Source organism: Leptopilina heterotoma, unplaced genomic scaffold (genome assembly GCF_015476425.1).
Source record: "Leptopilina heterotoma isolate Lh14 unplaced genomic scaffold, ASM1547642v1 Lhet_159, whole genome shotgun sequence".
Classification (NCBI taxonomy): Eukaryota; Metazoa; Arthropoda; class Insecta; order Hymenoptera; family Figitidae; genus Leptopilina; species Leptopilina heterotoma.
The window spans coordinates 65785-92479 of record NW_025110873.1 but is presented as its reverse complement, the minus strand read 5'-3'; the positions used below and the strand labels follow the sequence as shown (position 1 = coordinate 92479).

The 26695-nt window shown below is 19.9% G+C and overlaps 1 protein-coding gene across 4 annotated transcripts in view; it reads left to right on the top strand.

The window, feature by feature from the left end:
* LOC122498759 (serine/threonine-protein phosphatase 2B catalytic subunit 3-like) overlaps nt 1-26695 on the top strand; it is a 78155-nt gene that overhangs the window by 35736 nt on the left and 15724 nt on the right. For 2 of the 4 annotated variants that reach the window (XM_043606671.1, XM_043606668.1), the window contains exons 3-10: nt 2932-3056; nt 6333-6444; nt 7510-7655; nt 13942-14081; nt 16328-16499; nt 16966-17092; nt 17406-17486; nt 23979-24011. In XM_043606671.1, the coding sequence (XP_043462606.1) occupies nt 2932-3056; nt 6333-6444; nt 7510-7655; nt 13942-14081; nt 16328-16499; nt 16966-17092; nt 17406-17486; nt 23979-24011 (936 nt within the window). The remainder of the gene's footprint in view (nt 1-2931; nt 3057-6332; nt 6445-7509; nt 7656-13941; nt 14082-16327; nt 16500-16965; nt 17093-17405; nt 17487-23978; nt 24012-26695) is intronic. The other 2 variants (XM_043606669.1, XM_043606670.1) reach the window with 1 other exon arrangement.

The window sequence follows — 26695 nt, the reverse complement described above, 5'->3', positions numbered from 1 at the left end:
TAATATAAATTATTAATAATTTAAATATTAAATAATTTAATTTAATAATTTCATTAATAATTTTAATTAATTTGAAATTCAATGTTGAAATTAATTCAATGTTTATTTTATTTAATTCAATAAAATTACAAAGTTTTTTTTCATGGATTCCTGAGACTTGTCGAGTGGAAAGAACATCAATACAAAATCGACAAGCCTCGAAAGTTCATCATGGGGTCATTTTTTTGTCTATTGCTTTTTTTTCTCAATCCTGCATTAAGAGAGTCTATTTTCGTTCTTGTAGAATTTCTTTTCTCAACATAGTGTCACTTTAAATTGTTTAGATACAAAAATATCCGAATTAAAAATGAAAATAAATATTAAATTATTATTAAATAGAAACTATTTTTTAAAAAATTTTATTCTAAATTATTTTAAAAAACAAAAATGTTTAACATTTTTTTTAACTACTTCTTTAAGTAAAGATTGTTTCTTAATTAATTGTATAAGTTACTAGACAATTATGTAATTTCTTTTCAACTTTGACTTTCATTTTGACTCTCACTTTGATATATTTTTATTTTTACTTTTATTTTCACTTTCACTTTCATAAATTTTTATTTTTACTTTTATTTTTTTATGCGAATTAAATTATTTAAAAAAATTTGAATAAAATTTTCCGCAAGAAATCAATTATTTTCATAAATAATAAAATTTTTCTCGAGAATTCAATTATTTTAAAAAGTTTTGATAAAATGCTTTATAAATTTCAAAAATTATAATAAAATTGATTTTAGAATACAATTATTTTCGTAAAATATAACGTTCTTCCTTGGAATACAATTATTTTGAAAATTTTGTGTAACAATCTTCGAAACAATTCAGTTATTTTCGTAAAAAATAAAATTCTTCCCAAGAATTCAATTATTTAAGAAAATTTAATAAAATTCTTCTCAAGAATTCAATTCTTTAAGAAATTTTAATAAAATTCTTCTCAAGAATTCAATTCTTTTCAAAAATAAAATTTTTAAAAGGAATTTAATTATTAAAAAAAAATTTATTAAAATTCTTCGTCAGATTTCAATTATTTTCAATTTTTGAATGAAATTTCTCGATAAAATTTAATTTTTTTTGAAAAAGTTTTAAAAAATTCTGAGAAATTTAATTATTATTTTAAAAAATTTGAATAAAATTCTTCACAAGAAATTAATTATTTTTATAAATAATAATATTTTTCTTTGGAATTCAATTATTTTCACAAATAAAATTCTTCACAGGAATTCAATTTTTTAATAAAATTCGTTGCTAGAATTCAATTATTTTCATAAATAACAAAAGCTTATGGCAAATTTTCAATTATTTTTTTATACAATTTTAAATAAATGATAGAAAATTGCATTTATTCTTAAAATTTTTTTTTAACTTCTCCGAAAGAATTGAATTATTTATAAAATTTTTGATAAAATTTTCTCATGAAAAGTCAATTCTTTTCAAAAATAAACCTTTTCACAGGAATTCAATTGTTTAAAAAAAAATTAATAAAATTCTTTATCAGATTTCAATTATTTTCAATTTTTTAATGAAATTTCTCGATGGAATTTAATTGTTTTGAAAAAATTTTAAATAATCTAAGAAATTCAATTATTATTTTAAAAAATTTAAATGAAATTCTTCACAAGAAATTAATTATTTTCATAAATAATAATATTTTTCGATGGAATTCAATTCTTTAAAAAAAATTTTTAATAAAATTTGTTGCAAGAATTTAATTATTTTCATAAATAACAAAAGCTTATGGTAGATTTTCAATTATTTTTTTTACAATTTTAAATATAGTAATAGAAAATTGCATTTATTCTTAAATTTGTTTGTAAAATTCGCCGAAAATTTATTAAAATTCTTCGTCAGTTTTCAATTATTTTCAATTTTTTAATAAAATTTCTCGATAGAATTTAATTTTTTTGAAAAAATTTTAAATAATCTAAGAAATTCAATTATTATTTTAAAGAATTTGAATAAAATTCTGTTCAAGAAATTAATTATTTTTATAAATGATAATATTTTTCTTTGGAATTCAATTATTTTCACAAATAAAATTCTTCACAGGAAATCAATTCTTTAAAAATTTTTTTAATAAAATTCGTTGCAAGAATTCAATTATTTTCATAAATTTCTTTTAACTTCTCCGAAAAAATTCAATTATTTAAAAAAATTTTGATAAAATTCTTCAAAAAAATTCAATTCTTAAGAAATGTTCAATTATTTAATAAATTATTTATTTTTGTATTTAAATAATTGAATTCTCGAACAATTTTCTAAAAAAAATCGATTAAGTAATGAATTTTACTTAAAATTTTAAATTATAATTTGAATATTAAAAGCATTATAGCGTGAATTTTTGGAAATAATTGAATTTTGAAAAAGGTTCAAAATTAAAATCTTTGAAAATTTGAAAATTTTCGAATAATTTTAATTTTAGAAATTCATAAATAAATGTTGAAATTTTCGAATAATTTTACAATTAAAGAAATTCATAAATAAATGTAATAGAACCTTTTTTTGAGTATCCAATAAATTTTTAGAGTAAATCAGAATATTCTTTGGGGTCAGGGAAAAAGTCAAAATTTTGTCTGGAAATTTGGGAAAAGTCAGGGTAAAGCAAAATTAAATTTTTGTGGCAACCTTGCACACTGAAAGCGAAATTCAAAGTGAAAGTAAAAATAAAAATTTGTCCAAGTAGAAATGATAAAGAAAAATAATCTATTATAGCGAGAAGATGAAAATGAAAGTCAAAGTAGAAATGAAATTACACAATTTCGACCCCAAGAATAGAAATAAGAAAATAATAATTAATTACAGTGGATAAATGTCAAAATTTAAATGGCAATAAAATAATTACACTGCGCGATAAAAATTCTCGATTAGGTGCTAAAAGATTAACTTTTATTTCAGTCTGCGGAGATATTCATGGCCAATTTTATGACTTGATGAAATTATTTGAGGTTGGCGGACCACCGTCAACAACAAAGTACCTCTTTCTGGGTGACTATGTTGACAGAGGTTACTTCAGTATTGAGGTAAGTAAAATCTAGATTACAAACTTCTATCACTCTTTCTCTCTCCCTCCCCCTCTCTCTCTCTCTCTCCTTCTGCCAAAACGAGCTCGCTCAACTTTCAATTTATTCTCATTCATCTTAAATGACGACTATTTATACAATAAGTGTGAAACTGTCTTGGCAAAAGTTTTTTTCCCTCCTTCTCCTCTTTTTTTTAATACCCAACTCATAATTCTTCAATTGAAATTTATCTCAACTTTTTTTTCTCTCCCTATTTTCTCTCACTCTGTGTCTCTTCAATCTTATTAATAATTGTTTTTCAAATAAATCTTTTTCCCTGAACTAAATTTTTAAATGCTCCTTTTATTCAATTCAATTTCTGTCGATTCATATATTATAAGGGTGATGGGTTTTCACATTAATATATTATTATTTTTCAAACGAGCTTCTCAGTAAATTATTGATTTTCATTTTCTTTCTATTAAATGTTCATTAGTAGAGAAATATTGTATATTTCTTAACTGATCTACTAAAACGTATTTACTAATTTTTTCATGCTTTGCTACCATTCGGATACTTTTTTAGATTTTTGATACTAAAAGCAACTTTTTTTCTATGTTTACAAATTTACACTATTTTAAATTTGTTAATAGTTGGAATAAATAAATTAATCTTCAAAATTTTAATAAAATTCTTCGAAACAATTCAATTTATTCAATTATTTTCATACAATTCTTTCAAACGATTCAATTATTTTCAAAATGTTTTAGCAATTCAATTATTTTCAATATCTAGTATTTTAATTAAAAAAAATTCCCAAAAGAATTCAATTATGTAAAGAAAAATATTATAAAAATCTTCGCAAACATTTAATTATTTTCATAAATAAAAATATTCGCAGAAATTTAATTATTTAAAAGACAATTTGCATACAATTTTTCGATAAAAATCAATTTTTTAAAAAGATTTATACAAAATTGTTCTCAAGAAATCAATTATTAAAAAAATGTAATAAAGTTTTTCGCAAGAATTAAATTATTTTTTGCATAAAATGATTAAAAAATTCAATTATTTTCATAAATAATAAAATTCTTCTCAGAAATTCAATTATTTTAAAAAATTTAATAAAATTTGTTGCAAGAATTCAATTATTTTTATAAATAATAAAATTCTTCTCAGAAATTCAATTATTTTTATAAATAATAAAATTATTCTCAAAAATTGAATTATTTTTTAAAATTTTAATAAAATTTGTTGCAAGAATTCAAGTATCTGCATAACTAATAAAAATCATCGCAGGATTTAAATTATTTTTTATAAATAATAAAATTCTTCTCAAAAATTCAATTATTTTTTTAAAATTTTAAAAAAATTTGTTACAAGAATTCAATTATTTTCATGACTAAATAAAAAGCATCGCAGGATTTCAATTATTTTTAAAACAAATTTAAGTGAATTCCTCGAAAAATTCAATTATTCTTCAAAATTGTATTAATATTTTTTTCGAAAGAATTGAATTATAAAAAAAAAAGTTTGCTACAATTTGTTTATTAGAATGTAATAATTATTTTCAAAATATTTTGAATTAAATTTCTCAAAAATATTCAATTATTTAAAAACATTTTTTATAAAATTCTTTGTAAACATTATATTATTTTCATACATAATAAAATTTTCACAGGGGATCATAATTATTTAAGACACAATTTTCATCAAATTTTTTCGAAAAAAATCAATTTTTTAAAAAGGTTTTTATAAAATTTTTCACGAGAATTCAATTATTAAAAAAAAATTTAATAAAGTTCTTCGCAAGGATTCAATAATTTTTATAAATAATCAAATTCTTCTTAAAAATTCAATTATTTTTAAAAATTTTAATAAAATTTGCTGCAAGGATTCAATTATTTTTAAAAATAATAAAAATCTTCTCAGAAATTCAATTATTTTTGAAAATTTTAATCAAATTTGCTGCAAGGATTCAATTATTTTTAAAAATAATAAAAAAATATCTATGATTCTCAAAAATTCAATTATTTTTAAACATTTTAATAAAAGCAGCAAGGATTCAATTATTTTTATAAATAATAAAAAAATATCTATGATTCTCAGAAATTCAATTATTTTTAAAAATTCGAATAAAATTTTTTCCAAGAATTTAATTATTTTCATAAATAATAAAAATTCAGCAGAATTTCAATTATTTATAATACAATTTTTAATTCAATTGTTTAAAAAATTTTTTTATAAAATTCTTTGCAAACATTCAATTATCTTCATAAATAATCAAATTTCGACAGAAATTCAATTATTTTTAAGAATTGTCAAAAAATTTGTAACAAGAATTTTCAATTATTTGACAAAAATTGAGTTTTTCGCAAGAATTCAATTATTTTTTATAAATAATAAAATTCTTCACAGAAATTGAATTATTTTTAAAAATTTAAATTCAATTCAAGTCAAGAATTCAATTATTTCCATAAAAAATAAAACAATTTTAAAAGTATTCCTCGAAAAAATGCAATTATTTAAAAAAAAATTTATTAATATTCTTTAAAAGAATTCAATTATTTTCAAAAATTGTAATAAAAATCTTCACAATTTAATTAATTTCAAAAATTTTGATAAAGCTATAAGAATTCAATTTTAAGAAATATTCAATTATTCAATAAATTATTTGCTTTTGTACATAAAAAATTTAATTATTGTAGATTTTTCTAATACGAATTCATTTAAAATTGTATTTCAGTTAAAATTTTAGATAATAATTGATATTAAAAGTATTTTATAGTAAAAATTTTCGAATTAAATTTCAAAAGAAATGTAAATTGAAAGTTTTTAAAGTAAAAAAACAATTCTGTTTTTGAATGTAATTTAATTTAGAAATTATGAAAAGATTGAGTCGTCAAGTTAAATTTTTCTATAGCCACTTTTTTTACTCCTTTTTTTCACTCTTATATTGCTACTTTTTTAAAATTAATTTTTGAGTTCGAAGCCTTTATAAAACTTTTTATTTAAATGTTAAATCAAATCTCTTTATTTTGCCATTTAAAAAAAATAAAAACAAGGAATTTCCGATTATTAAATTAAAAAAAAAGAATTGTCTATTATTAATTAAAAAAAGAAAACATTTCCGATTATTAAATTAAAAAAAAGAATTTTCTATTATTAATTAAAAAAAGAAAACATTTCCGATTATTAATTAAATTCCAATCTCTTTATAAGAGAAAAAAAAATTGTAATATTTTCTCTTGATGAATTTTATTTCAATTTTTATTAATCAGTTTTCTTTTGTTACAGTGCGTTTTGTACCTGTGGGCATTGAAACTGTGCCATCCAACTACACTCTTCCTCCTCAGAGGTAACCATGAGTGTCGTCATCTTACGGAATACTTCACATTTAAACAAGAATGTAAGTAATTTCTCTTAATTTATCATTTCAAATATTTATTAATACACCGCGAAAAGAAACAAGCGCTAAAAATAAGTGTCAATTTAGTTTTCAAAACTTTACAACTCTTTCTCTTATTTCTTTTGCAAAATTCACAGCAAATTTACTCGCAATAATTCAGCAAAAGTCAAATAAAATTTTACCTTTCAAAAGAAAAAATAATTAATTTTTCCTGAAAATTTACTTTTTTTAATGTCTTTTTTTATTTTTTTCAAGTATATATGTGTGAACTTTTTACAAAGTTGCGATTAAAATAAAAAAAAAATCGTACGGAAATAAAATTTCCTCCAACCAGGATAATTTTCACTATAAAATTATAATTCAAATATCAAAGAGAATAATATTTTTGATAAAATTTCCAACAAGAGATTACGAATAATCCCATTGTTTGATGGTATGGAAAAAAAATTTTCTTCATTTGAACAAATTTGTAGAACAAAAAGAAAATGTTAAGTAGAGAATTTTCAAATAAATTAACGATCAGAATTTTAATAATTCAAATTATTATTCACTGCTCTTATTTATTAATAATTATAATTTATTTATTATTGCCTAATTGAAATTATTAATGATTGTAATTATTATTAATTAAAATTATTCATAATTGTAATTATTATTCATTGTAATTGTTATTAATTGTAATTATTATTCATTGTATTACTTAATAATAATTGTAATTATTTATTAACAATTACAAATATTATTAATTGAAATTATTATTACTTGAGATTATTGTTAATTGTAATTATTTATTAACAATTACAAATATTATTAACTGTCATTATTAATTAACAATTACAAACATTATTAATAATAATTGCAATTATTCTTAATTGTAATAATCATTCATACTTGTAATTATTTCAATTGTAAATAGAAGCTGAAGTCTGATTTTCAAAATTCAAAATGGTGGATCCAATATGGCGGCAATAAATTTTTAAATTCAAGTTTTCAATTTTTTTTCCCCCTTCTAATGAAAATATTAATTAATGCATTTTAATCTAAATTCCTCTGTATTTTGTGCAGGTAAAATAAAATACTCAGAGAAGGTGTATGATGCATGTATGGACGCATTCGACTGTCTGCCGCTTGCAGCTCTCATGAACCAACAATTTCTCTGTGTTCATGGTGGCCTTTCGCCGGAAATTCACAATTTAGATGACATACGTTCCGTAAGTTTAACACTATTGGTTTTTACTTCCTCCTTTGAGAGAAAAAAAAACAAACAAAAAATAAAAATACACAAGACAACAAAAATTAATGACAAACAAAATTTCTTTAGACACTGTTTGTCATTAATTTTTATTTACAACGACAACGTGTGTAAGCCCTATTATTTTCTAGAAATTGTAAAGTTTCAAACAGAACTTGTTGATCCAACACGAGGGACGATGCCTTCTGTACAAATATCATTATTAGAATCCATAGAAGATGATAAATATAAAGGGCGACAAAAATTCTTTCTACAAAAATATTTTTTATATGAAACATTTCGTGTGGAAAGTTTTTTTTAAAACCAATCTAGTTTTTGGGGAAAAAATAAAAAAAAAAAATGAAAAATTTCAAATGAAAAATTAAAATTTTAAAATTACTATAAATCATGTGGTGCGGATTACTTATCGTCATTAATAACTTTCAACTAATTCAGATTTAGAAATGAATAAAGTTTATAACTATTAATTAATTAAAGTTCTCTCACAATTTTCAAATTCCTGTTTACAATATTCAATTTTACGAATTTCAATTATTCGTAAACTCTTCAATTAAACATATATTAGAAAATAAAAACTACAAATAATATTACAAAAAATTTGAATTAAACTTTCTCAAAAAAATTAATTTCAAAATTTAATTATTTCTAAAAATTCACGCTATATTGCTTTTGATATTCTATTATCAAAAATTTTAACTGAAATTCATTTTTATGAAATGAAACTCAATTTTTATTAGAAAATTCTACTAGAATTCAATTATTTAAATAGAAAAATAAATAATTTATTGAATAATTCAATGTTTCTTAAAATTCAATTTTCATAAAGAATTTTACCAACAAATTTTTAAATAATTCAATTCTTTCAACGATTTTAATAAAATATTTAAGAATAATTACATTTCCCGAGAAATTCGATTAAAATTGTTTTAAAAATAATTGAAATTCTGCAATGAGTATTATTATTTAGGAAAATAATTGAATTCTTAAAAAGAATTTTATTATTTTTGAAAACAATTGAATTTCTGCAATAATTTGTAACTTTTCCAAAATTAAATTTTTCTTAAAATGTTTTTAACTAAAATTTTTCTATAAATCAATTATTTTCAATAATTTTTGAAAAAGTTATTTGAGAATTTTCAAATTCATTTGTTTTTAACTAAAATTCATTTTTAAATCAATTTTTCTTAAAAAAATTCTACTAGAATTCATTTAAATTCAAAAATAAATAATTTATAAAATAATTTAAAGTTTCTAAAAAAGTGAATTCTTATAAAAAAATGTATCAACAAATTTTTAAATAATTCAATTCTTTTGACGAATTTTAATCAAATTTCTATAAGAATAATTACATTTTTCGAGGAATTCGATTAAAATTGTATAAAAAATATTTGAAATTCTGGGAAGAGTTTTATTATTTATGAAAATAATTCGAAAATAACAAAAATTTTATTGTTTTTGTAAATAATTGAATCCCTGTAAAAAATTTTATTATTTATGAAAGTAATTTAAATTTTGACAAGAATTGTATTAAAATTTTTGAAAATAATTGAATTTTGGAGAAGAATTTAATTATTTATAAAGATAATTGAAATTTTGAAGAGAATTTTATTAAAATTTTTTTGAAATAGATAATTGAATTCTTTTCGAAATTTTTATTAAAATAGTAGATATTTAAAATTTTTGAAAATAATTGAAATTTTGACAAGATAGAATTTTAATCAAATTTTTGAAAATAATTGAAGCTCGGAGAAGAAATTATTATTTAAATAAATAATTGAAATTTTGACAAGAATTTAAAAAAATTTTTGAACATAATTGAATTTCTGCAAAGAATTTCATTATTCATAAAAATAATTGAATTCCTACAACGAATTTTATTAAAATTTATAAAAATAATTGAATTCATACAAAGAATTTTAATAAAATTTTTAAAAATAATTGAATTCCTGAGAAGAATTTTATTATTTAAATAAATAATTGAAATTTTGACGAGAATTTAAAAAATTTTTTGAAAATAATTGAATTTCTCAAAAGAACTTAATTACTTTTGAAAATAATTGGATTTCTTCAATCATTTGTAACTACTCGAAAATTGAATATTGAATTCCTGAGACGATTTTATTATATAAAAAAATAATTGAATTTTAGTGAAAAATTTAATAAAACAATCTTTTTAAATAATTGATTTTGTGCAAAAAATTTTATGCAAATTATGTTTTAATTTTTAAATATTTAAATTCCTGTAAAAATTTAATTATTTATAAAAATAACTGAATGTTTGAAAAGAATTTTATAACAATTTTCTTTAAAGAATTGAAATATTTCAAGAAATTTAATTCAAAATGCATTAAAAATAATCATTAAATTCTTATAAACAAATTACATATATCAACATTTTTGAAAAATAATAATTGCATTTATTTTTAAGGAATTAATTAAAAATTTTATTAAAAAATAAAAATAATTGAAATTTTGACAAGAAATTTTTTAAAGTTTGAAAATAATTGAATTTCTGCGAAGAATTTTATTGCTTTTGAAAATAATTGATTTTTTGCAATCATTTTTAACTTCTACAAAATTGAATTGAATTCCTGAGATTTTATTATTTATAAAAATAATTGAATTTTCTATTATAGTCTATTTATCTATTAAAATTTTGTTTAAATAATTGAATTCCTTTGGAAAATTTTATTCAAATAGTAGATATTAAAAATCATTGAATAGAGGAAAATTTTTGAAAATAATTGAAATTTTGCCAAGAATTCTATTAAAATTTGTGAATATAATTGAATTTCAGAGAAGAGTTTAATTTTTTCTAAAGATAATTGAAATTTTGACGAGAATTTTTTTTTAATTTTAAAAATATTTGATTTTATATTTATTTTATATTTTTATATTTTAATATTATAAGTAAATAATATTTTATTAACTAATAAAAATTAAGCTACTTTTTTACTAACTAATAGTCACAACCAATAATAATTGGTTGAGAGAAATGTCTCTCTTTAAGCGTTGCACCAAAAACTTGAAAAGAGAATTTAAAGAAACAACGAAACAGAAATAAAACAATTAGCCAGAGGGAAAGGAGAGGAGATATCTTGTAAATCCGATAATAATGAATCTAACCATATTATACTTCTAATTCGAGGATTCTTCCCATAACTCCCTCTTTAATCTTTCAAGAATGTCCCACATTCGGGATAATTAACCACACAAGGAGAAAAAAAGTCAACAGGTCAGAGTCTGATCTTGTCTACTTTTATTATATAGAAAATAATGAAACAAGAACAAGAAGAAGAAGAAGAAGAAGAAGAAGAAGAAGAAGAAGAAATGGGGGTTAACTCAGAGAAATTAGGGGGCAAGTGCAGAGAAAGGGGGTTGAAGGAAAAAAGTGTTACAGGTCGAAAATAAAAATTAAAGGATCGTTCGATGGGTCGAATGTTATGTGAATCGAGGTAGAGAGCCGGAAGCGAACCAGGCAGCTCGATGTACCGCCACCTGCTGTATTGATCGTCCATTTACTCCATGATACCTTTTTGCGTGTATATCCGCCTTTATATTTATATACATATACATATATATAAATGTCTATAAAACTATTTGTTTATTTATAAAAATAAAAAATATTCAACTATATTTCTCTCTGAATTAAAACAAAAAGAAAATAAATGTATTTTTTTTTTACTTTTATATTGTCATATTTCACAGTAACAATTTTTCAATAGAATACAAATTGAAAAAATAGTTATAAAAAAATATTTATTCAAGAAATAAACAAAAAGGAAAATTAATATTTTAATGAATAGTATAGAAATTAATTAAATTATTATTTAACTGTTTTTGAAATGTCATTCCACTCTCTAAATCTAAATTACCCCCTAAATTTGAATCAGTAAAATTGTTTACTAATTTCAATTAGAGACTCATATTTTTGCTTTGAAATTAGTAAATTTTACTAATAAATAGTAATGTTTACTAACTTATTAGTAAAATTTACTAATTCAGGGTTGTCACAAAAATTTAATTTTGTTTTTCCCTAATTTCCATAGAAAATTTTGCATTTTTCCCTAACCCAAAAAAATATTCTGATTTACTCTAAAAATTATTGGATACTCAAAAAAATGTTCTATTACATTTATTTATGAACTTCTTTAATTGTAAAATTATTCGAAAACATCAATAACTTCTTTTTTAAATAAATATTTAATCATTATTATTTTTCTATAAAAATTAAGATTCTCAAATACAAACCTTCTGAAATTCAATAACTTATGATAAATTTAAGATGGCAGAGTGATAAAATAATTATTTTATATCATAAGACTATTTTAACTATAAATTCAAATTTTCAAAGATTTTAATTTTGAACCCTTTCCAAAATTCAATTATTTCTAAAAATTCACGCTATAATGCTTTTAATATTCAAATTATAATTTAAAATTTTAAGTAAAATTTATTATTTAATCAATTTTTATTAGAACATTTTTCGAGAATTTAGCAAAAAATTTTAAGAATAAAATCAATTTTCTATCATTTTATTTAAAATTGTATAAAAAATAATTAAAATTCTGCCATAAGATTTTGTTATTTATGAAAATAATTAAATTCTTGAAACAAATTTTATTAAAAATTTTTTTAAAGAATTGAAATCCTTGTGAAGAATTTTATTTGTGAAAATAATTTAATTTCAGAGAAAAATATTATTATGTATGAAAATAATTAATTTCTTGTGAAGAATTTTATTTAAAATCTTTTAAATCTCTCAGAATTTTTTAAAACTTTTTCAAACAAATTTAATTTCATCGAGAAATTTCATTAAAAAATTAAAAATAATTTAAATCTGACGAAGAATTTTATTAAATTTTTATTTTAAATAATTGAATTCCTGTGAAAATGTTTATTTTTGAAAAGAATTAAATTGTTCGGAAGAATTTTATCAAAATTTTTAAAAATAATTGAATTCTTTAGACAAATTTAAAAAAAATTTTAAGAATAAATGCAATTTTCTATCATTTTATTTAAAATTGTAAAAAAAAATCATTGGAATTCAGCGATAAGCTTTTGTTATTTATGAAAATAATTGAATTCTTGCAACGAATTTTATTAAAAAATTTTTTAAAGAATTAAATTCCTGTGAAAATAATTGAATTCCAGAGAAAAATATTATTATTTATGAAAATAATTAATTTCTTGTGAAGAATTTTATTCAAATTTTTTTAAATAATAATTGAATTTCTCTGAATTTTTTAAAACTTTTTCAAAAAAATTAAATTTTAACGAGAAATTTCATTAAAAAATTGAAAATAATTGAAATCTGACGAAGAATTTTATTCAATTTTTTTTAAATAATTGAATTCCTGTGAAAGTGTTTATTTTTTAAAAGAATTGAATTTTTGGGAAGAATTTTATTTAAATTTCTTAAATAATTGAATTGCTTCGAAGAATTTTATTTTTTACAAAAATAATTGAATTGTTTCCAAGATTTTTACAAACAATTTTTAAAATGTTCGTATTACAAGGAAAAAAGTTATATTTTACGAAAATAATTGTATTCTATGATCAATTTTATTATAATTTTTTAAATTTATAAAGCATTTTATCAAAATTTTTTTAAATAATTGAATTTTCGGGTAAAATTTTATTATTTATAGAAAATAATTGATTTCTTGCGAAGAATTTTATTCAAATTTTTTTAAATATTTGAATGCGCATAAAAAATGTATTATTTGTGTAAATAATTGAATTTTTAAGAAGAATTATATTGAAAATTTTATTAACTAAATCTTGTAAAGAATTTTGTCAAAATTTTTTTAAATAATTGAATTTTTAAAAGAATTTTATTTAAATTTTTCGAAATAATTAAATTTCTCAGAACTATTTTTTTTAATTCTCTAAATATATTTGAGTTTTTTCGAGAAATTTTATTAAAAAAAGTTCAATTGGCTCGAAGAAATTTATAAGTGTCATTAGCTTAGAGGTTAGAGCGTTAGTCTCCAAGTCCGTAGGTCGTGGGTTCGATTCCCCTCATGGGCACGCTTGTATATTTTCAGTATTTCGTTTTTTTCTATATATTTTATTTCTACCAAACATTGAAAATCTAATACATACACTTAATTGCAATTGCCTATTATTTAATTGAAATATTATTATTAAATATTTGTTTCTACTTTTATTTAAATTTTATTGTTTTTCTTATTCTGTGGATTTTCTCGAAATAATTGTTTTTTTTGTTTGTTATGTTACAGTTGGATAGGTTCAAAGAGCCACCTGCTTTCGGTCCCATGTGCGATATTCTGTGGTCAGATCCTTTAGAAGATTTTGGAAATGAAAAAAATGCAGAGCATTTTTCTCACAACAGTGTTAGAGGTTGTTCATACTTTTACAGGTAATTTTCCTTACAGATGCTTTTATATTGTCGTTTCTTTGCTTTTTCATTTCCCCTTTATTTTTTACTTCTTCCTATTTTTATTTCCTTTTTATTTTACTTACTTCATTACTGTTTTTTTATTTTACTCGATTTATTTTCTATTTTATTCTCTCCTTTTTATTACTATCATTCAATTATTATTACTACTACCAATATTACTACTATTATTATTATTATTATTATTATTTTTTTTTTTATTTCTATTATTATTTATTATTTTTACTATTTATTTATTTATATATAAACGGACAAACGCCTTTTCGTACATAAAGTACTAAGTGAAAATTAATATAATTATTATTATTATTATTATTATTATTATTATTATTATTATTATTATTATTATTATTATTATTATTATTATTATTATTATTATTATTATTATTATTATTATTATTATTATTATTATTAAATAATAATAATCATTCGAACCCGTATAAGATTGAAATAAAGTAAAAAATAAAATTACAAAATAGAAATAAATAATTAATATAACAATAAATAGTTTTTAATTGAAACAAAATTTTCACTTTGAAAAAACGGATATTTTTTAGTTGAAAAGAAAAATTTGCTGTAACGCTGTTTAACAGTTACGTAACACACGCGGCTTTTATAATGATAAAGAATCCAATTTTCGATTGAAAAAAAAATTGTTTATAAAACAAGAGTTTGCTTTTTGAAAAGTGGAGTATTTACAAAATAAATTCAAGCTTTTATCAGCGGTTTCTTTTACAATTATTTTGTGAATAAAAGTTTAATTTCTGTTCACTCAATAGCGAATTATTATTAAAAAAAAAAAAAAATAAAATTGTTTTTTGTTCTTTGTTCCTTTATAATTACTGAACAGCGCATTTAAATTATAAATAATCGATCGCAATAAGTACATGGGAAAAAATATTAAAGTAATTTTTACAAATTTTATAATAAAATTTTAACTATGAAAATAATGAAATTTATTTTAAGAATATAATGAAATTTATTACAAGAATAGTAAAAATTAACGCAAGGAAAAAAAAATTGCAGAAATTCAAAAAAAATATTTTTTTTTAGAATATACCGTAAACTTTACTATACTTTATTAGAAGTATAGTAAAATTTACCATACTTTATTAATTTTATTAGACTTCTAATAAAGTATAGTAAATTTTATTATACTTTTAATAAAGTATAGTAAATTGTATTATACTTTTAATAAAGTATAGTAAATTTTATTATACTTTTAATAAAGTATAGTAAATTGTATTATACTTTTAATAAATTTTACTATACTTTTAATAAAGTATAGTAAAATTTACTCCATTCATTTTTTTTCTTGTCTATAAATTCTTTTTCTAAATTAAGAGTTAAAATTAAATTTTTTTCCGCTTCAAAAGAAAAACTCTTATATTTACCTACATATTGAAAATAAATTTCCTCAACTGTTATAAATGTTTTTTTTGTAAACAAAGCATTATATATTAATTCAAATTTACCTTGAGATATATTTTGTATTTAGAAGTATAGCAGTTTTATAATCTCTTATCGCTAGTTTATTTTCTTGATATGAACTAATATTTGAGGACATATGTCAAATTTAAAGCAAAGCAAACAATTGTCAATTTGAACAAGCTAAAAGTTGTGTGCGCTGAAAATTATAATTCTACACAACAATAAATTATTTTACAAAGAAAAAACAATTTTTTTTTTATTTGCTCTTTATATTATGTTTAAAAATTGTTTATTAATCCTATTTTTATAAATTTCTATTCAATTACTTTATTAGTTAAAATATAGAACATTGAGTTAAGCTATCATAGCAAATCAATTTTTTTTTTTTTTTTTTTTTCTTTTTTTTAATTTGATAAAATATTAATTTTAGTATATTATTATTAATAATTCGGTATTTATTTAATAAGTTTTAGTAATTTTTATTTATTTTAGTGTTTTAGTATATTTATTAATCCATAGTGATAATAATAAAAATAATAGTTTTTTTTCTTTTTTTTTGCGTTCTGCAAGAGTAGTTAACATAAACTTCACAATAGAATGGCTTCAATCGGAAAGTTTATGAAAACAACAATAATTATAATACATTTCAATATTTTTAATTCGTTTAGTATTGGGGTAACTTGAGGTATTTTTTTTTTTTTTTTTTTTTTAATTTTTATAATTGTAATTAAAGAAGAATAGTAAAAATAATAATTTGCAAATTTTTTTTCTTTCAGTTATACGGCATGCTGTGATTTTCTCCAAAGTAACAATCTTTTAAGCATTATAAGGGCTCACGAGGCTCAAGATGCTGGTTACCGTATGTACCGTAAATCTCAAGTAACGGGCTTCCCATCATTAATAACCATCTTTAGTGCTCCAAATTATCTCGACGTATATAATAATAAAGTAAGTATTTTTAATTTTGTTCATTTTAATTCCTATTTTTGTCTATTTAAAAAAAATTACTTAATATTTTACTTTTAACAGGGAAGAAATGAGTAAAGTAACTTTTACCATACTTTCATAGTAAAGTTTAAACCTTGAAAAATTTTAGCGACTTTTTGTGTCAATTTTTACTATTTTCTATAAACAAATTTTACATCATTCAATAAATGAATTTTACATTTTACATTTTACATTTTTTTTTATAAAATTTCCAAATTTTGAAAATAGGAAAAAGTAACTGGAAATAAACTAAAAAGTAAAATTTGATTTTAATGTGAAAGTATCGTAAAAATTACTGCATTGCTTTCTTTTTCGTATCGTTAATTTAAAAAAAAAGGAATCAATTATTTTTTTCTACTTCAAGTTTAACACACTTGAACTAAAATAAAAGAAATGTAAATAAAAAATCGCAATTTTCTTTTTTAAGGCGGCTGTGCTCAAATACGAAAACAACGTGATGAACATTAGACAGTTCAACTGTTCACCACATCCCTATTGGTTACCTAATTTTATGGATGTTTTTACGTGGTCTTTACCATTCGTTGGAGAAAAGGGTATGTAAATTTTTCACCTCTCGCATTAAAAATGCCCCTCTCTTCTCTAACTTAAAAAAAAAAATTCCAAACCAATTTTAAAAAAAAAAAATGTTTGCAAACTAATTTTGAAAAAAATAATTATCAAATCAACAAAGTTAATTGCAAACCGCTTTTTTGTGAAATTTGCGAACTAATTTTGGAAAACAAAGTTTAAAAAACCAAACATCACAATGACAAAAATTTCCCATAAGAAAAAAAAAAATTTGCAAGCAATATTGCAAAAAATGTTGTTAACAAAAATTTTTTTAACGCCTTTCTTGTAAATTTTCAGTCACTGAAATGTTAGTAAACGTATTAAACATTTGTTCGGATGACGAGCTGATGAGCGACGGAGATGAGGGACTGGAAGAAGGTAATATCCGTTTTCATTTAGTATTCTCAATCTCTATTAAATACAATATTCTGTAATTATAAACAAACAAACAAAAAAAAATAGTCTCATAATTTCCAGTCTTTAAAATTTAACTATTCTCTTTTTTTTCATTCCATACTAATTATATAAAGCTCATAAAAGATGGACAAATTAGCGTTACGTAATTTACAATGCTGGAAAATAAAACAATTTTTTTTTTTTTTAATTTTACGCATTTCTTTATTAAACAATTTAGTAATTTTTAAGGGCATTTGAATCATTATGACGTCATCATCCTTTTTCATAAAAAAAAATTCATTAGCGCTTCTTTATGAAGGAAATTCAAAATTTCTTTCGTAATCACCCAAAATAGCATAACAAAATAGCTTAAAATATTGTCGATAATCAATTTTAAAAAAGTTGCAAAAAGTAGCTTTAAGACTGAAAAAAGTAGTAAAATAAGTAGCTATCGAAAAATTAAACTCAATGACTCAATTTTTTCATGATTTAAAATTTAAATTTACATTCAAAAATAGAATAATTTTTTTCAAAAAAATATTTAAATAACTATTTATTTTTCCAGAGGAATTCAAATATTTTAACTAATTACAATGTAAAGCCTTTTTGAAATTTTAAATATTTAAGTTACAATTAAAATTTTCAAAACTTTCAATTTAAAAATCTTTTGAAATTTAATTATTCGAAAAATTTTTACTATTATAATGCTTCTAATATTCAATTATTTTTAAAAGTAATAAAATTCTTTTCAAGAATTCAATTATTTTTAAAAATTTGAATTGAATTCGTTAAAATAATTCAATTATTTTCATAAATAATAAAACTCATCGCAGAATTTCAATTATATTTCATACAATTTTACATAAATTTCTCGAAAAAATGCAATAATTCTGAAAAATTTTATTAAAATTCTTGGAAAAATTCAATTATTTAAAAAAATGTTGATATAATTATTTATGTATTAGAATTTAATAATTTTGTTCTATACACTTTTAATTAAATTTCTTAAATGAATTTAATTATTTTCAAAAATTATTCATAACAATTCAAGTCTTTCTAAAAATTTTAATAAAGCCCTTTATAAGAATTCAATTTTAAGAAATATTCAATTATTTAAATAGAAAAATAAATAATTTATTGAATAATTGAATGTATCTAAAAATTGAATTGTTATGAAAAGATTTATAAATTTTTTTTTAAATAATTGAATTGTGATAAAGAATTTTCAAAAAAATTTTCGCAAATAATTAAATTCTTCCAAGAAATTGAATTAAAAATTTATTAAAAATAATCATTAAATTCTAATAAACAAATTATATCAAAAATTTTTTAAAATAAATGAACATTTTTGTAGAATATTAATGTTTTTTAAGAATAATTGCATTGTTTTCGAGAGATTCATTTAAAATTGTATTAAAAATAATTGAAATCCTGCGATGTGTTTTATTATTTATGAAAATAATTGAATTCTTGCAATGAATTTCATTGAAATGTTTATTAAATTATTGAATTCTTAGAACGAATTTTAGTAAAATTTTTAAAAATAATTGAATTCCTGAGACGAATTTTATTATTTATAAAAATAATTGAATTCTTGTGAAGAATTTTATTATTTATAAAAATAATTGAATTCTTGTGAAGAATTTTATTATTTTTAAAAATAATTGAATTCCTACAACGAATTTTATTAAAATTTTTAAAAATAATTGAATTTTTGTAAAGAATATTATTATTTATAAAAATAATTGAATACTTGTGAAGAATTTTATTATTTTTAAAAATAATTGAATTCCTGAGACGAATTTTATTATTTATAAAAATAATTGAATTCCTGAGACGAATTTTATTATTTATAAAAATAATTGAATTCCTGAGAAGAGTTTTATTATTTATAAAAATAATTAAATTCTGACGACGAATTTTATTAAAATTTTTAAAAATAATTGAATTCCTGAGAAAAATTTTATTATTTATAAAAATAATTGAATTCCTGAGAACAATTTTATTATTTATAAAAATAATTGAATTCCTACGACGAATTTTATTTAAATTTTTAAAAATAATTGAATTCTTGAAAAGAATTTTATTTTTTATAAAAAAATAATTTTATTCCTGTGAAGAATTTTATTATTCATAAAAATAATGGAATTCTTGAGGAGAATTTTATAGAAATTTTTTTAAAATAATTAATTATTTCAACCAATCTTATGAAAATTGTGTTTGAAATAATTGAATTCTTGTGAAAAATTTATTATTTATGAAAATAATTGAAAGTTTGCAAAGAATTATGTAAAAAGAAATTTTAAATAATCGAATTCTTTTGGGAAATATTTTATAAAAATCGAGATAAAAATAGTATAGGTATTAAAAATAATTGAATTTTAAAAACCTTTTTGAAAATAATTGAATCGTTTGAAAGAATTTTTTATGAAAATTAAAAATTGTTTCTAGGAATTTTATTCAAAATTTTGAGAATAATTTGTTTATTCCATCTGTTAATTAATTTAAAGTAGAGAAAATTCTCAAACATAGAAAAAAGTTTCTTTTAAAATAAAAGGAAATCGAAAAAAAAATCGAAGAAATATTATCTAAATAGTAGCGAATTGTAAATAATTTAGAATTTAGTAAATTATTTAACAACTTATTTCTTGGATTTAGTAAATGAGTACTAATTCTGAATATATAATTTTTATAATATAATATATTATCTCTTTATCAGACAATATTGAGCTAAAATGTTATCCTATTTAGACATACACATATTTTTCTTCCAAAATTTTTAATATTTATCTGTTATTTTTGAAACATTGCTTTCTTGGACAGATGGTAAGAGAACAATTGAATTTACTATTCATTACATATATTAAATCGCTTTAAATAGAAATAATTATAGTTTCTTTTCAGTTGAACTTACGTAACTAGAGTTTATTTTTCCGTATTTCAAAAAATAATACAAAATTATTTTTCTTGAAAGTCAAAAAAAAAAAAAAAAAAAAAAACTCTAGTTTCGTTTTGCTACATACAATAATAGTATTGATGTATTTAATTTCTTTTTCAATCTCAAATTAAATATCGTTTTACTTCCACTTCACTTACAAGCATCCATGATACACATTTCCAAGTATATATATATATAAGTCCATGAACAATTCTCTTGTGAATGGAGATCCCTCACAAAATTTTATAATAAAGTACTTTTTTCCACCCCTCTTTTGCACTTTTCTAGATTATTTTTTTCTCTCTTAATATTCTTAATAAATAAGGAAAAAAGAAAATAAAATATCTTCTTCTTCTTCTTCTTTATCTTCTTTTTTGGAAAATAATTAAAGAGATAATTTTCTGAATGGTTAGATTGTCTATCGATTTGTTTCGTCTTTTTATTTTAATGGTACATCACTAAGAGCATGTGCACTGTGACGTCTCACGAAATTAAATAACTAATATTTCAGAGATGAGAAAAAAAGAGATCAATTTCCGATAAAGTGACACAGGGTTTTTAGAATATCAGTTTTGAAAATAATAATCTAGTCTTGAAAGGGAACGAGAATAATTGATGAAACCCTATTTTCTCTTTCGGTATAAATTATATTTAAAATAGGAAAGTCATTCAACATTTTTAAAAGTACTCGATACGAACTACAAAAAAGAAATTCGTTTTTTTATTTCTATTGGAGTTTTTTTTTCTATTTGTAAAAACTGAGAGGTATTTGCTTCAGTAATGTAGGCAATTTAGTTAATATTTTGGCAGTAAAGTAATAAATTTAGACAAGTAGCGAAAAATCTAGTTAAAATTCACATTTTTCCTTAATTTTTTCTTCCTTTTAGTAATTCTTCATTTACAGCAAACGGACAACTGACAAAATTATAAGGAAATCAGAAATATTTTAAATTGAAAATCTTTTATTAAAATATTCACAGACGAAATTATTATTCCAAATTTAAGAAAATATTTCTCAAAATTAACATAAAATAAAAATTCTTAATTTATAAGAATAGACCATTTTTTTTAATTTTTACTATTAAATTAAATATTACCTTTGCAATATTGCAAAGTAAATTAAATATCAAATTTTGTATATTAATTTGAAATTTTAAATTCAATAAAATATTTTAAATTTAATAAATTCAATAAAATATTTAAATTAAATGAAATTAATATTAGATTTGCAATATTAATTATATTAAACATTAAATTTGGAAGATTAAATTAAATTAAACTGTAAATTTCGAATATTAAACTAAATATTAAATTTGGAATAACGAACCAACAATATAAAAGAGACTATAGATAAAAAGTTTTCACACTGACCAAAAAAAAAAAAAAAAAAAAAAATAGACAATGAACACTGACATTAATTGTTACGGAAATGTTTCATTTACGGTTGTAACAAATTACCGCAAATTTCCAAAAAATTTAGTTCAAATTTCCAGTGAATCGAATAGAATCGAAATTCATGAAAACTAATTTCAAATACAGAGAAGTTTTGTTCAACAAAATTTTTACCCAATTAAAATTTAAACAATTTTATAGAATTGTGATTAAAAAAAAAATATTAAATTTATATTCAATTGAATTTATATTCAGTTAAATGCCTAAACATTTATTTATTTATTTATTTATATTTATTTAGGTTTGTAAAAATGTTTACAAATTTGAACTAGTGACTGAAATTATGCTTTTCAATTAGTAAATTTAATTAATAATTTCGTAGAAATTACTATACTTATTAGTAAAATTTACTAATTCAAAAGCAAAAAGTCAGTCACTAATATTCAAGTTAGTAAACATTTTTACAAATCCAAATTAGTAAGTTTTACTAATAAATAGTAATTTCTGTTAATTAATTAGTAAAATTTACTAATTCAAAAGCAAAAAGTCAGTCACTAATTTAAATTAGTAAGCATTTTCAGTAATTCAGATTTAGAGAGAAATTTATATTTAATTGATTTAAATTTATTGTTTTAATTTAATTTCATTGAATTTATATTGGTTCAATTTATTTTATATTTAAAGTTAAATTAAATTAAATTAAATTTATCTTTAATTTAAATTTTAATTAGATTTTATATTTCCCTTAAATTTATATTCAATTTATTTAATTGAATTTATATTAAAATGATATTTAACTGATAAATTGCTAATAATAAATTTAAATTTAATAATTTTTGAAATAATTGCTTATTGTTGTATTTTCCAAAAAAAAATTTTCTCAAAAATAACACGCACTGGGTCTGAAAGACCTTTTTTTGTGTTTATCACTAAATTTTCTTTTCAGAAAATTTTTTCTAATATTTAGGAATTCGATTTTGAAAAATATTGTCCAAATTATTGAATTTCCCTTTTAGTTCTTCAATCTTTGAAAAAATTTGTTTAAAAAAATTTAATTTTGATTTAGAGTTTCGATTTTTGAAAATTTCTCCCATTAAATGCTACCTATTTTTATTATTAAAAATTCCATTTTTTTTTTTGAAAATTTTATCACTGCGAAATTTTTTTTTTTAATAATTAAAATTTTTGAATAATCCTTAAAAAATGCAATTTATTTAGAAATTCGATTTTTGAAAAATTTTGTCAATTTTTGGAAAATTTGTTTTAAAAAATCCATCTGGAAGCATTTCCTAAAATTTTTTCCATAGTGACTTTTGGGAAACTTCCGGAATTGTTGCCCGGAAAAAATTTGGAATTTTCCCGTGAAATTTTGTAGAAAATTTTCGGAATTTTTCCTAAAGTTTCTTAGAAGCGACCTTAAGAAATTTTCCTGAAATACTTCCAAACTGAATGCATAGAAGAAAAAGAAAATTCAATGACAAAAATTTTCCAAAAAACCGAATAACTGAATTTTCTTTTCCTGTCTTACTATCTTTTTCAATTTAATATTTAAATTGAAAAGACAGGAAAATTAAATTCAGAATTAATTAACCAATTATTGGTTAATTAATCTTTGTAAATGAAAAAAATGTCATTTTTAAATTACAAAAAAAAATTGCCATTTTTGAGGAGAGAAAAAAAAAAGTTTAAAAATAAAAAATTCGACTTTTGGAAAATAGGCTAAACACTGGAAATTTGGATACATTATTTTCGGTCGATTATACTTTTTATCGGTTACTTTATTTTATCATATATCAAAAACATCTTTATTTTTTTCTTTTTTGAAATTTTTTTTTTTTTTTTTTTTTTGGTTCTTATAAAGAGTAATTTTTCCAAAAATTCTTTTTTAGTTTCCTTCAGGAATTTTCTCAATTTGATTGGTATTTTCTCGAACAGAAAAAATGCACTGACTGTCTTTTATCGTACTCCTTTTGTATTATATTTATATCAATCACACTGGTCTTGGAATCCTCCTATCTTGGCACGACACTATGCTACTACCTGTACTACTTCTACTTCTACTACTTCTACTACTACTACTACTACCTCTACTACCTCTACTACCACTCAAAACTCCGTTGTTCGGCAAATGCAACTACGTTAAGTCGCAGCCAAAGTTGTTGTCCAAAAAAAGAATGGTAAGTCCGCCTGACGACTTACTTGACGCAAAAAAAAAAATACTAAGAAAAAGCGTACAAATTTTGTATTTTAACAAAACTCGTGAACAAGCGCTGACACGTTCAATGTCGTTGAACCTCGTTTTTTTTCTGGAGCCAAAATAACACTTTTTTTCTATTATTACGTGAACGAAAAAATAACAAAAAAACGTGCACAAAAATATTTTTACAAAAAAAAAAAAAAACCGAAGAGAAACAATTTTCTCATCTTAGCTTTTCGGAAAAAATTAAAAGAAAACAAAGTCTAATTCTATTTTTCAATTTTTATACAATTAAACAATTATAAAAAATTAATTTCTATTTTCTACTTCACTAGGTCCGCCGGTGTTAAAATATTTTGAAATTTCTATTTTTATATAATTGAAAATTAAAACTATGAAATATATTTTTATAATAAAATTAAAAAACTGTTATAGAATTACTAATTATGATTGTTATTATAATTTACATATTGTAATCATTAATTATAATTATTAATTAATTTATAATAATTTTTATAGTTTCTAATTATAATTATTAATTTATTATAAGTAACTTACAGTAATTATTAATAATAATTTTTACAGTTTCTAATTATAATTATTAATTATTAATTTATAATAATCAATAAAATTATTGTTACAGTTTATAATTATAATTATTAATGTATTGTAATTACTAATTATAATTGTTAATTTTTTATAATTTATAATAATAATTACTAAATAATTAATATTTAATAAAAATTTATTAGAATTATTAAAAAATTGAAAATTTGTCTGAAAAAAATTGAAAGAAAAGATACAAACTGATAAAAGATCAAACTAAGGTAAAATTAAAAAAAAATTCAAAGTTTCAAAATTGAAATAAGAAAATAATTTTTAAAAAATGATTTGAGCTCCAGAATTATATATATACGAATTGCGACAAGAACGTTCTACGCAACTAAAAACAGCTTGTTTTTCTGACGCGTGCGCAGTAACAACAATTTTCAATCTTGAATGAAATATTAATCGCCAGTCGAGTAAATTAATCTTTTCGTTTTATTTTACACTGCCGCCTATAATTTTCTTTTCATGAAAAATTTTTTTTTTTTTATTTCCTACTTGCATTATTATAATACACTGCTATCGCGCGATTATACATTATATGCGCCGAACTCTCACACAAATGCAAGTCAATCACGTGCCCCTAGATTTGTAATAACAATTTAGACTATTTTCAATTTTTTTTTTTTTTTGACCCCGTTTTTTGAGACAATTTTGGTTTTTCTTTCTATTTCGAATATTTCTAACCAATTCGGGTGTAGAGAGAGAAAAAATAATAAATTTGTTAACTTTGGCTCATACGACGTAGAATTTGCACTCTCTTCTTTCCTTGTATACTAACTACTTTCTAGTATTTTGAAAAAATTCTTCTTTTTGGGTCAGAATTTTTCTCTTTCAATTAAGAATTTAGATTTTTTTAAATTTTTTATTAAATTACTATTTTTTTTTTCTTGTTTTTCTAATATTTTTTTTCTAATAAAAAAGTAGTTTTTTAAGTAATCGAAATAGAAAGTACATTTTTCAGTAATTTGGAATTCTTTTTTCTATTTTGAAAAACCAAAAACTATTTTTTAATAAAAATGTAATTTGCAAAATTTTTCTAGTAAAAATATTTCTTCATTTATGAATTAAACAAACGATTTTGCTAATTTATGAAGTAAAGGAAAATTTTGCTAATTTGGAAATTAAAGAATTTTTTTGCTAATTTATAAAAAAAAATTAAATAGAAATTTTGCTAGGTTATAAAGTAAAGAAAACTTTTGCTAATCAAATTTATGTAGAAAATTTTTTAGAAAATTGTTGCTAACTTAAAAAATTAGAGAAAACTTTTGCTACTTTATGCGAAAAACTAAAGGAAACTTTTGCTAATTTATGTAAAACATTAAAAAATCCTTTTGCTAATTTATGTAAAAAATTAAAAAAAACATTTTGCTAATCGAATTTACGTAAAAGAATTTATGAAAATTGTTGCCAATTTAAAAATTTAAAGAAAATTTTGCTAATTTGTTAATTTACTTTACTAATTTATAAACTAAAGAAAACTTTTTCTAATTTATGGAAAAAATTAAAGAAAATCTTTTGCTAATTTATAGAAAAAAATTAAAGAAAAATTTTTCTAATTTATAAAGGAAAAAGATAACTTTTGCTAATCAAATTTATGGAGAAGAATTTAAAAATATTGTTGCTAATTTAAAAAGAAAAGGAAAATTTTGATAATTTACGCCAAAAATTAAAGAAAACTTTTGCTAATTTATTTTTAAAAATTACAGAAAAATTTTGCTAATTTATAATCTAAAGAAAACTTTTGCTAATTTATATGAAAAATTAAAGAAAAATTTAGCTAATCGATTTTACGTAAAAGAATTTAAGAAAATTTTGCTAATTTATAAATTAAAGAAAACATTTTGCTAATCAAAAAAAAATAGAAAAAATTGTTGCTAATTTATAAATTAAAGAAAAATTTTGCCAATTAGATTTACGATAAAGAATCATAGAGAAAATTTTGCTAATAATTTCATGTAATATTTAAAAACTGGCCCAATTCAAAATTCGAAAAAACTATCCAAAAAATTTTTTTTGAGTGGTGTCTTGAAATTTAACCCGATTTTCTTTCGTTTT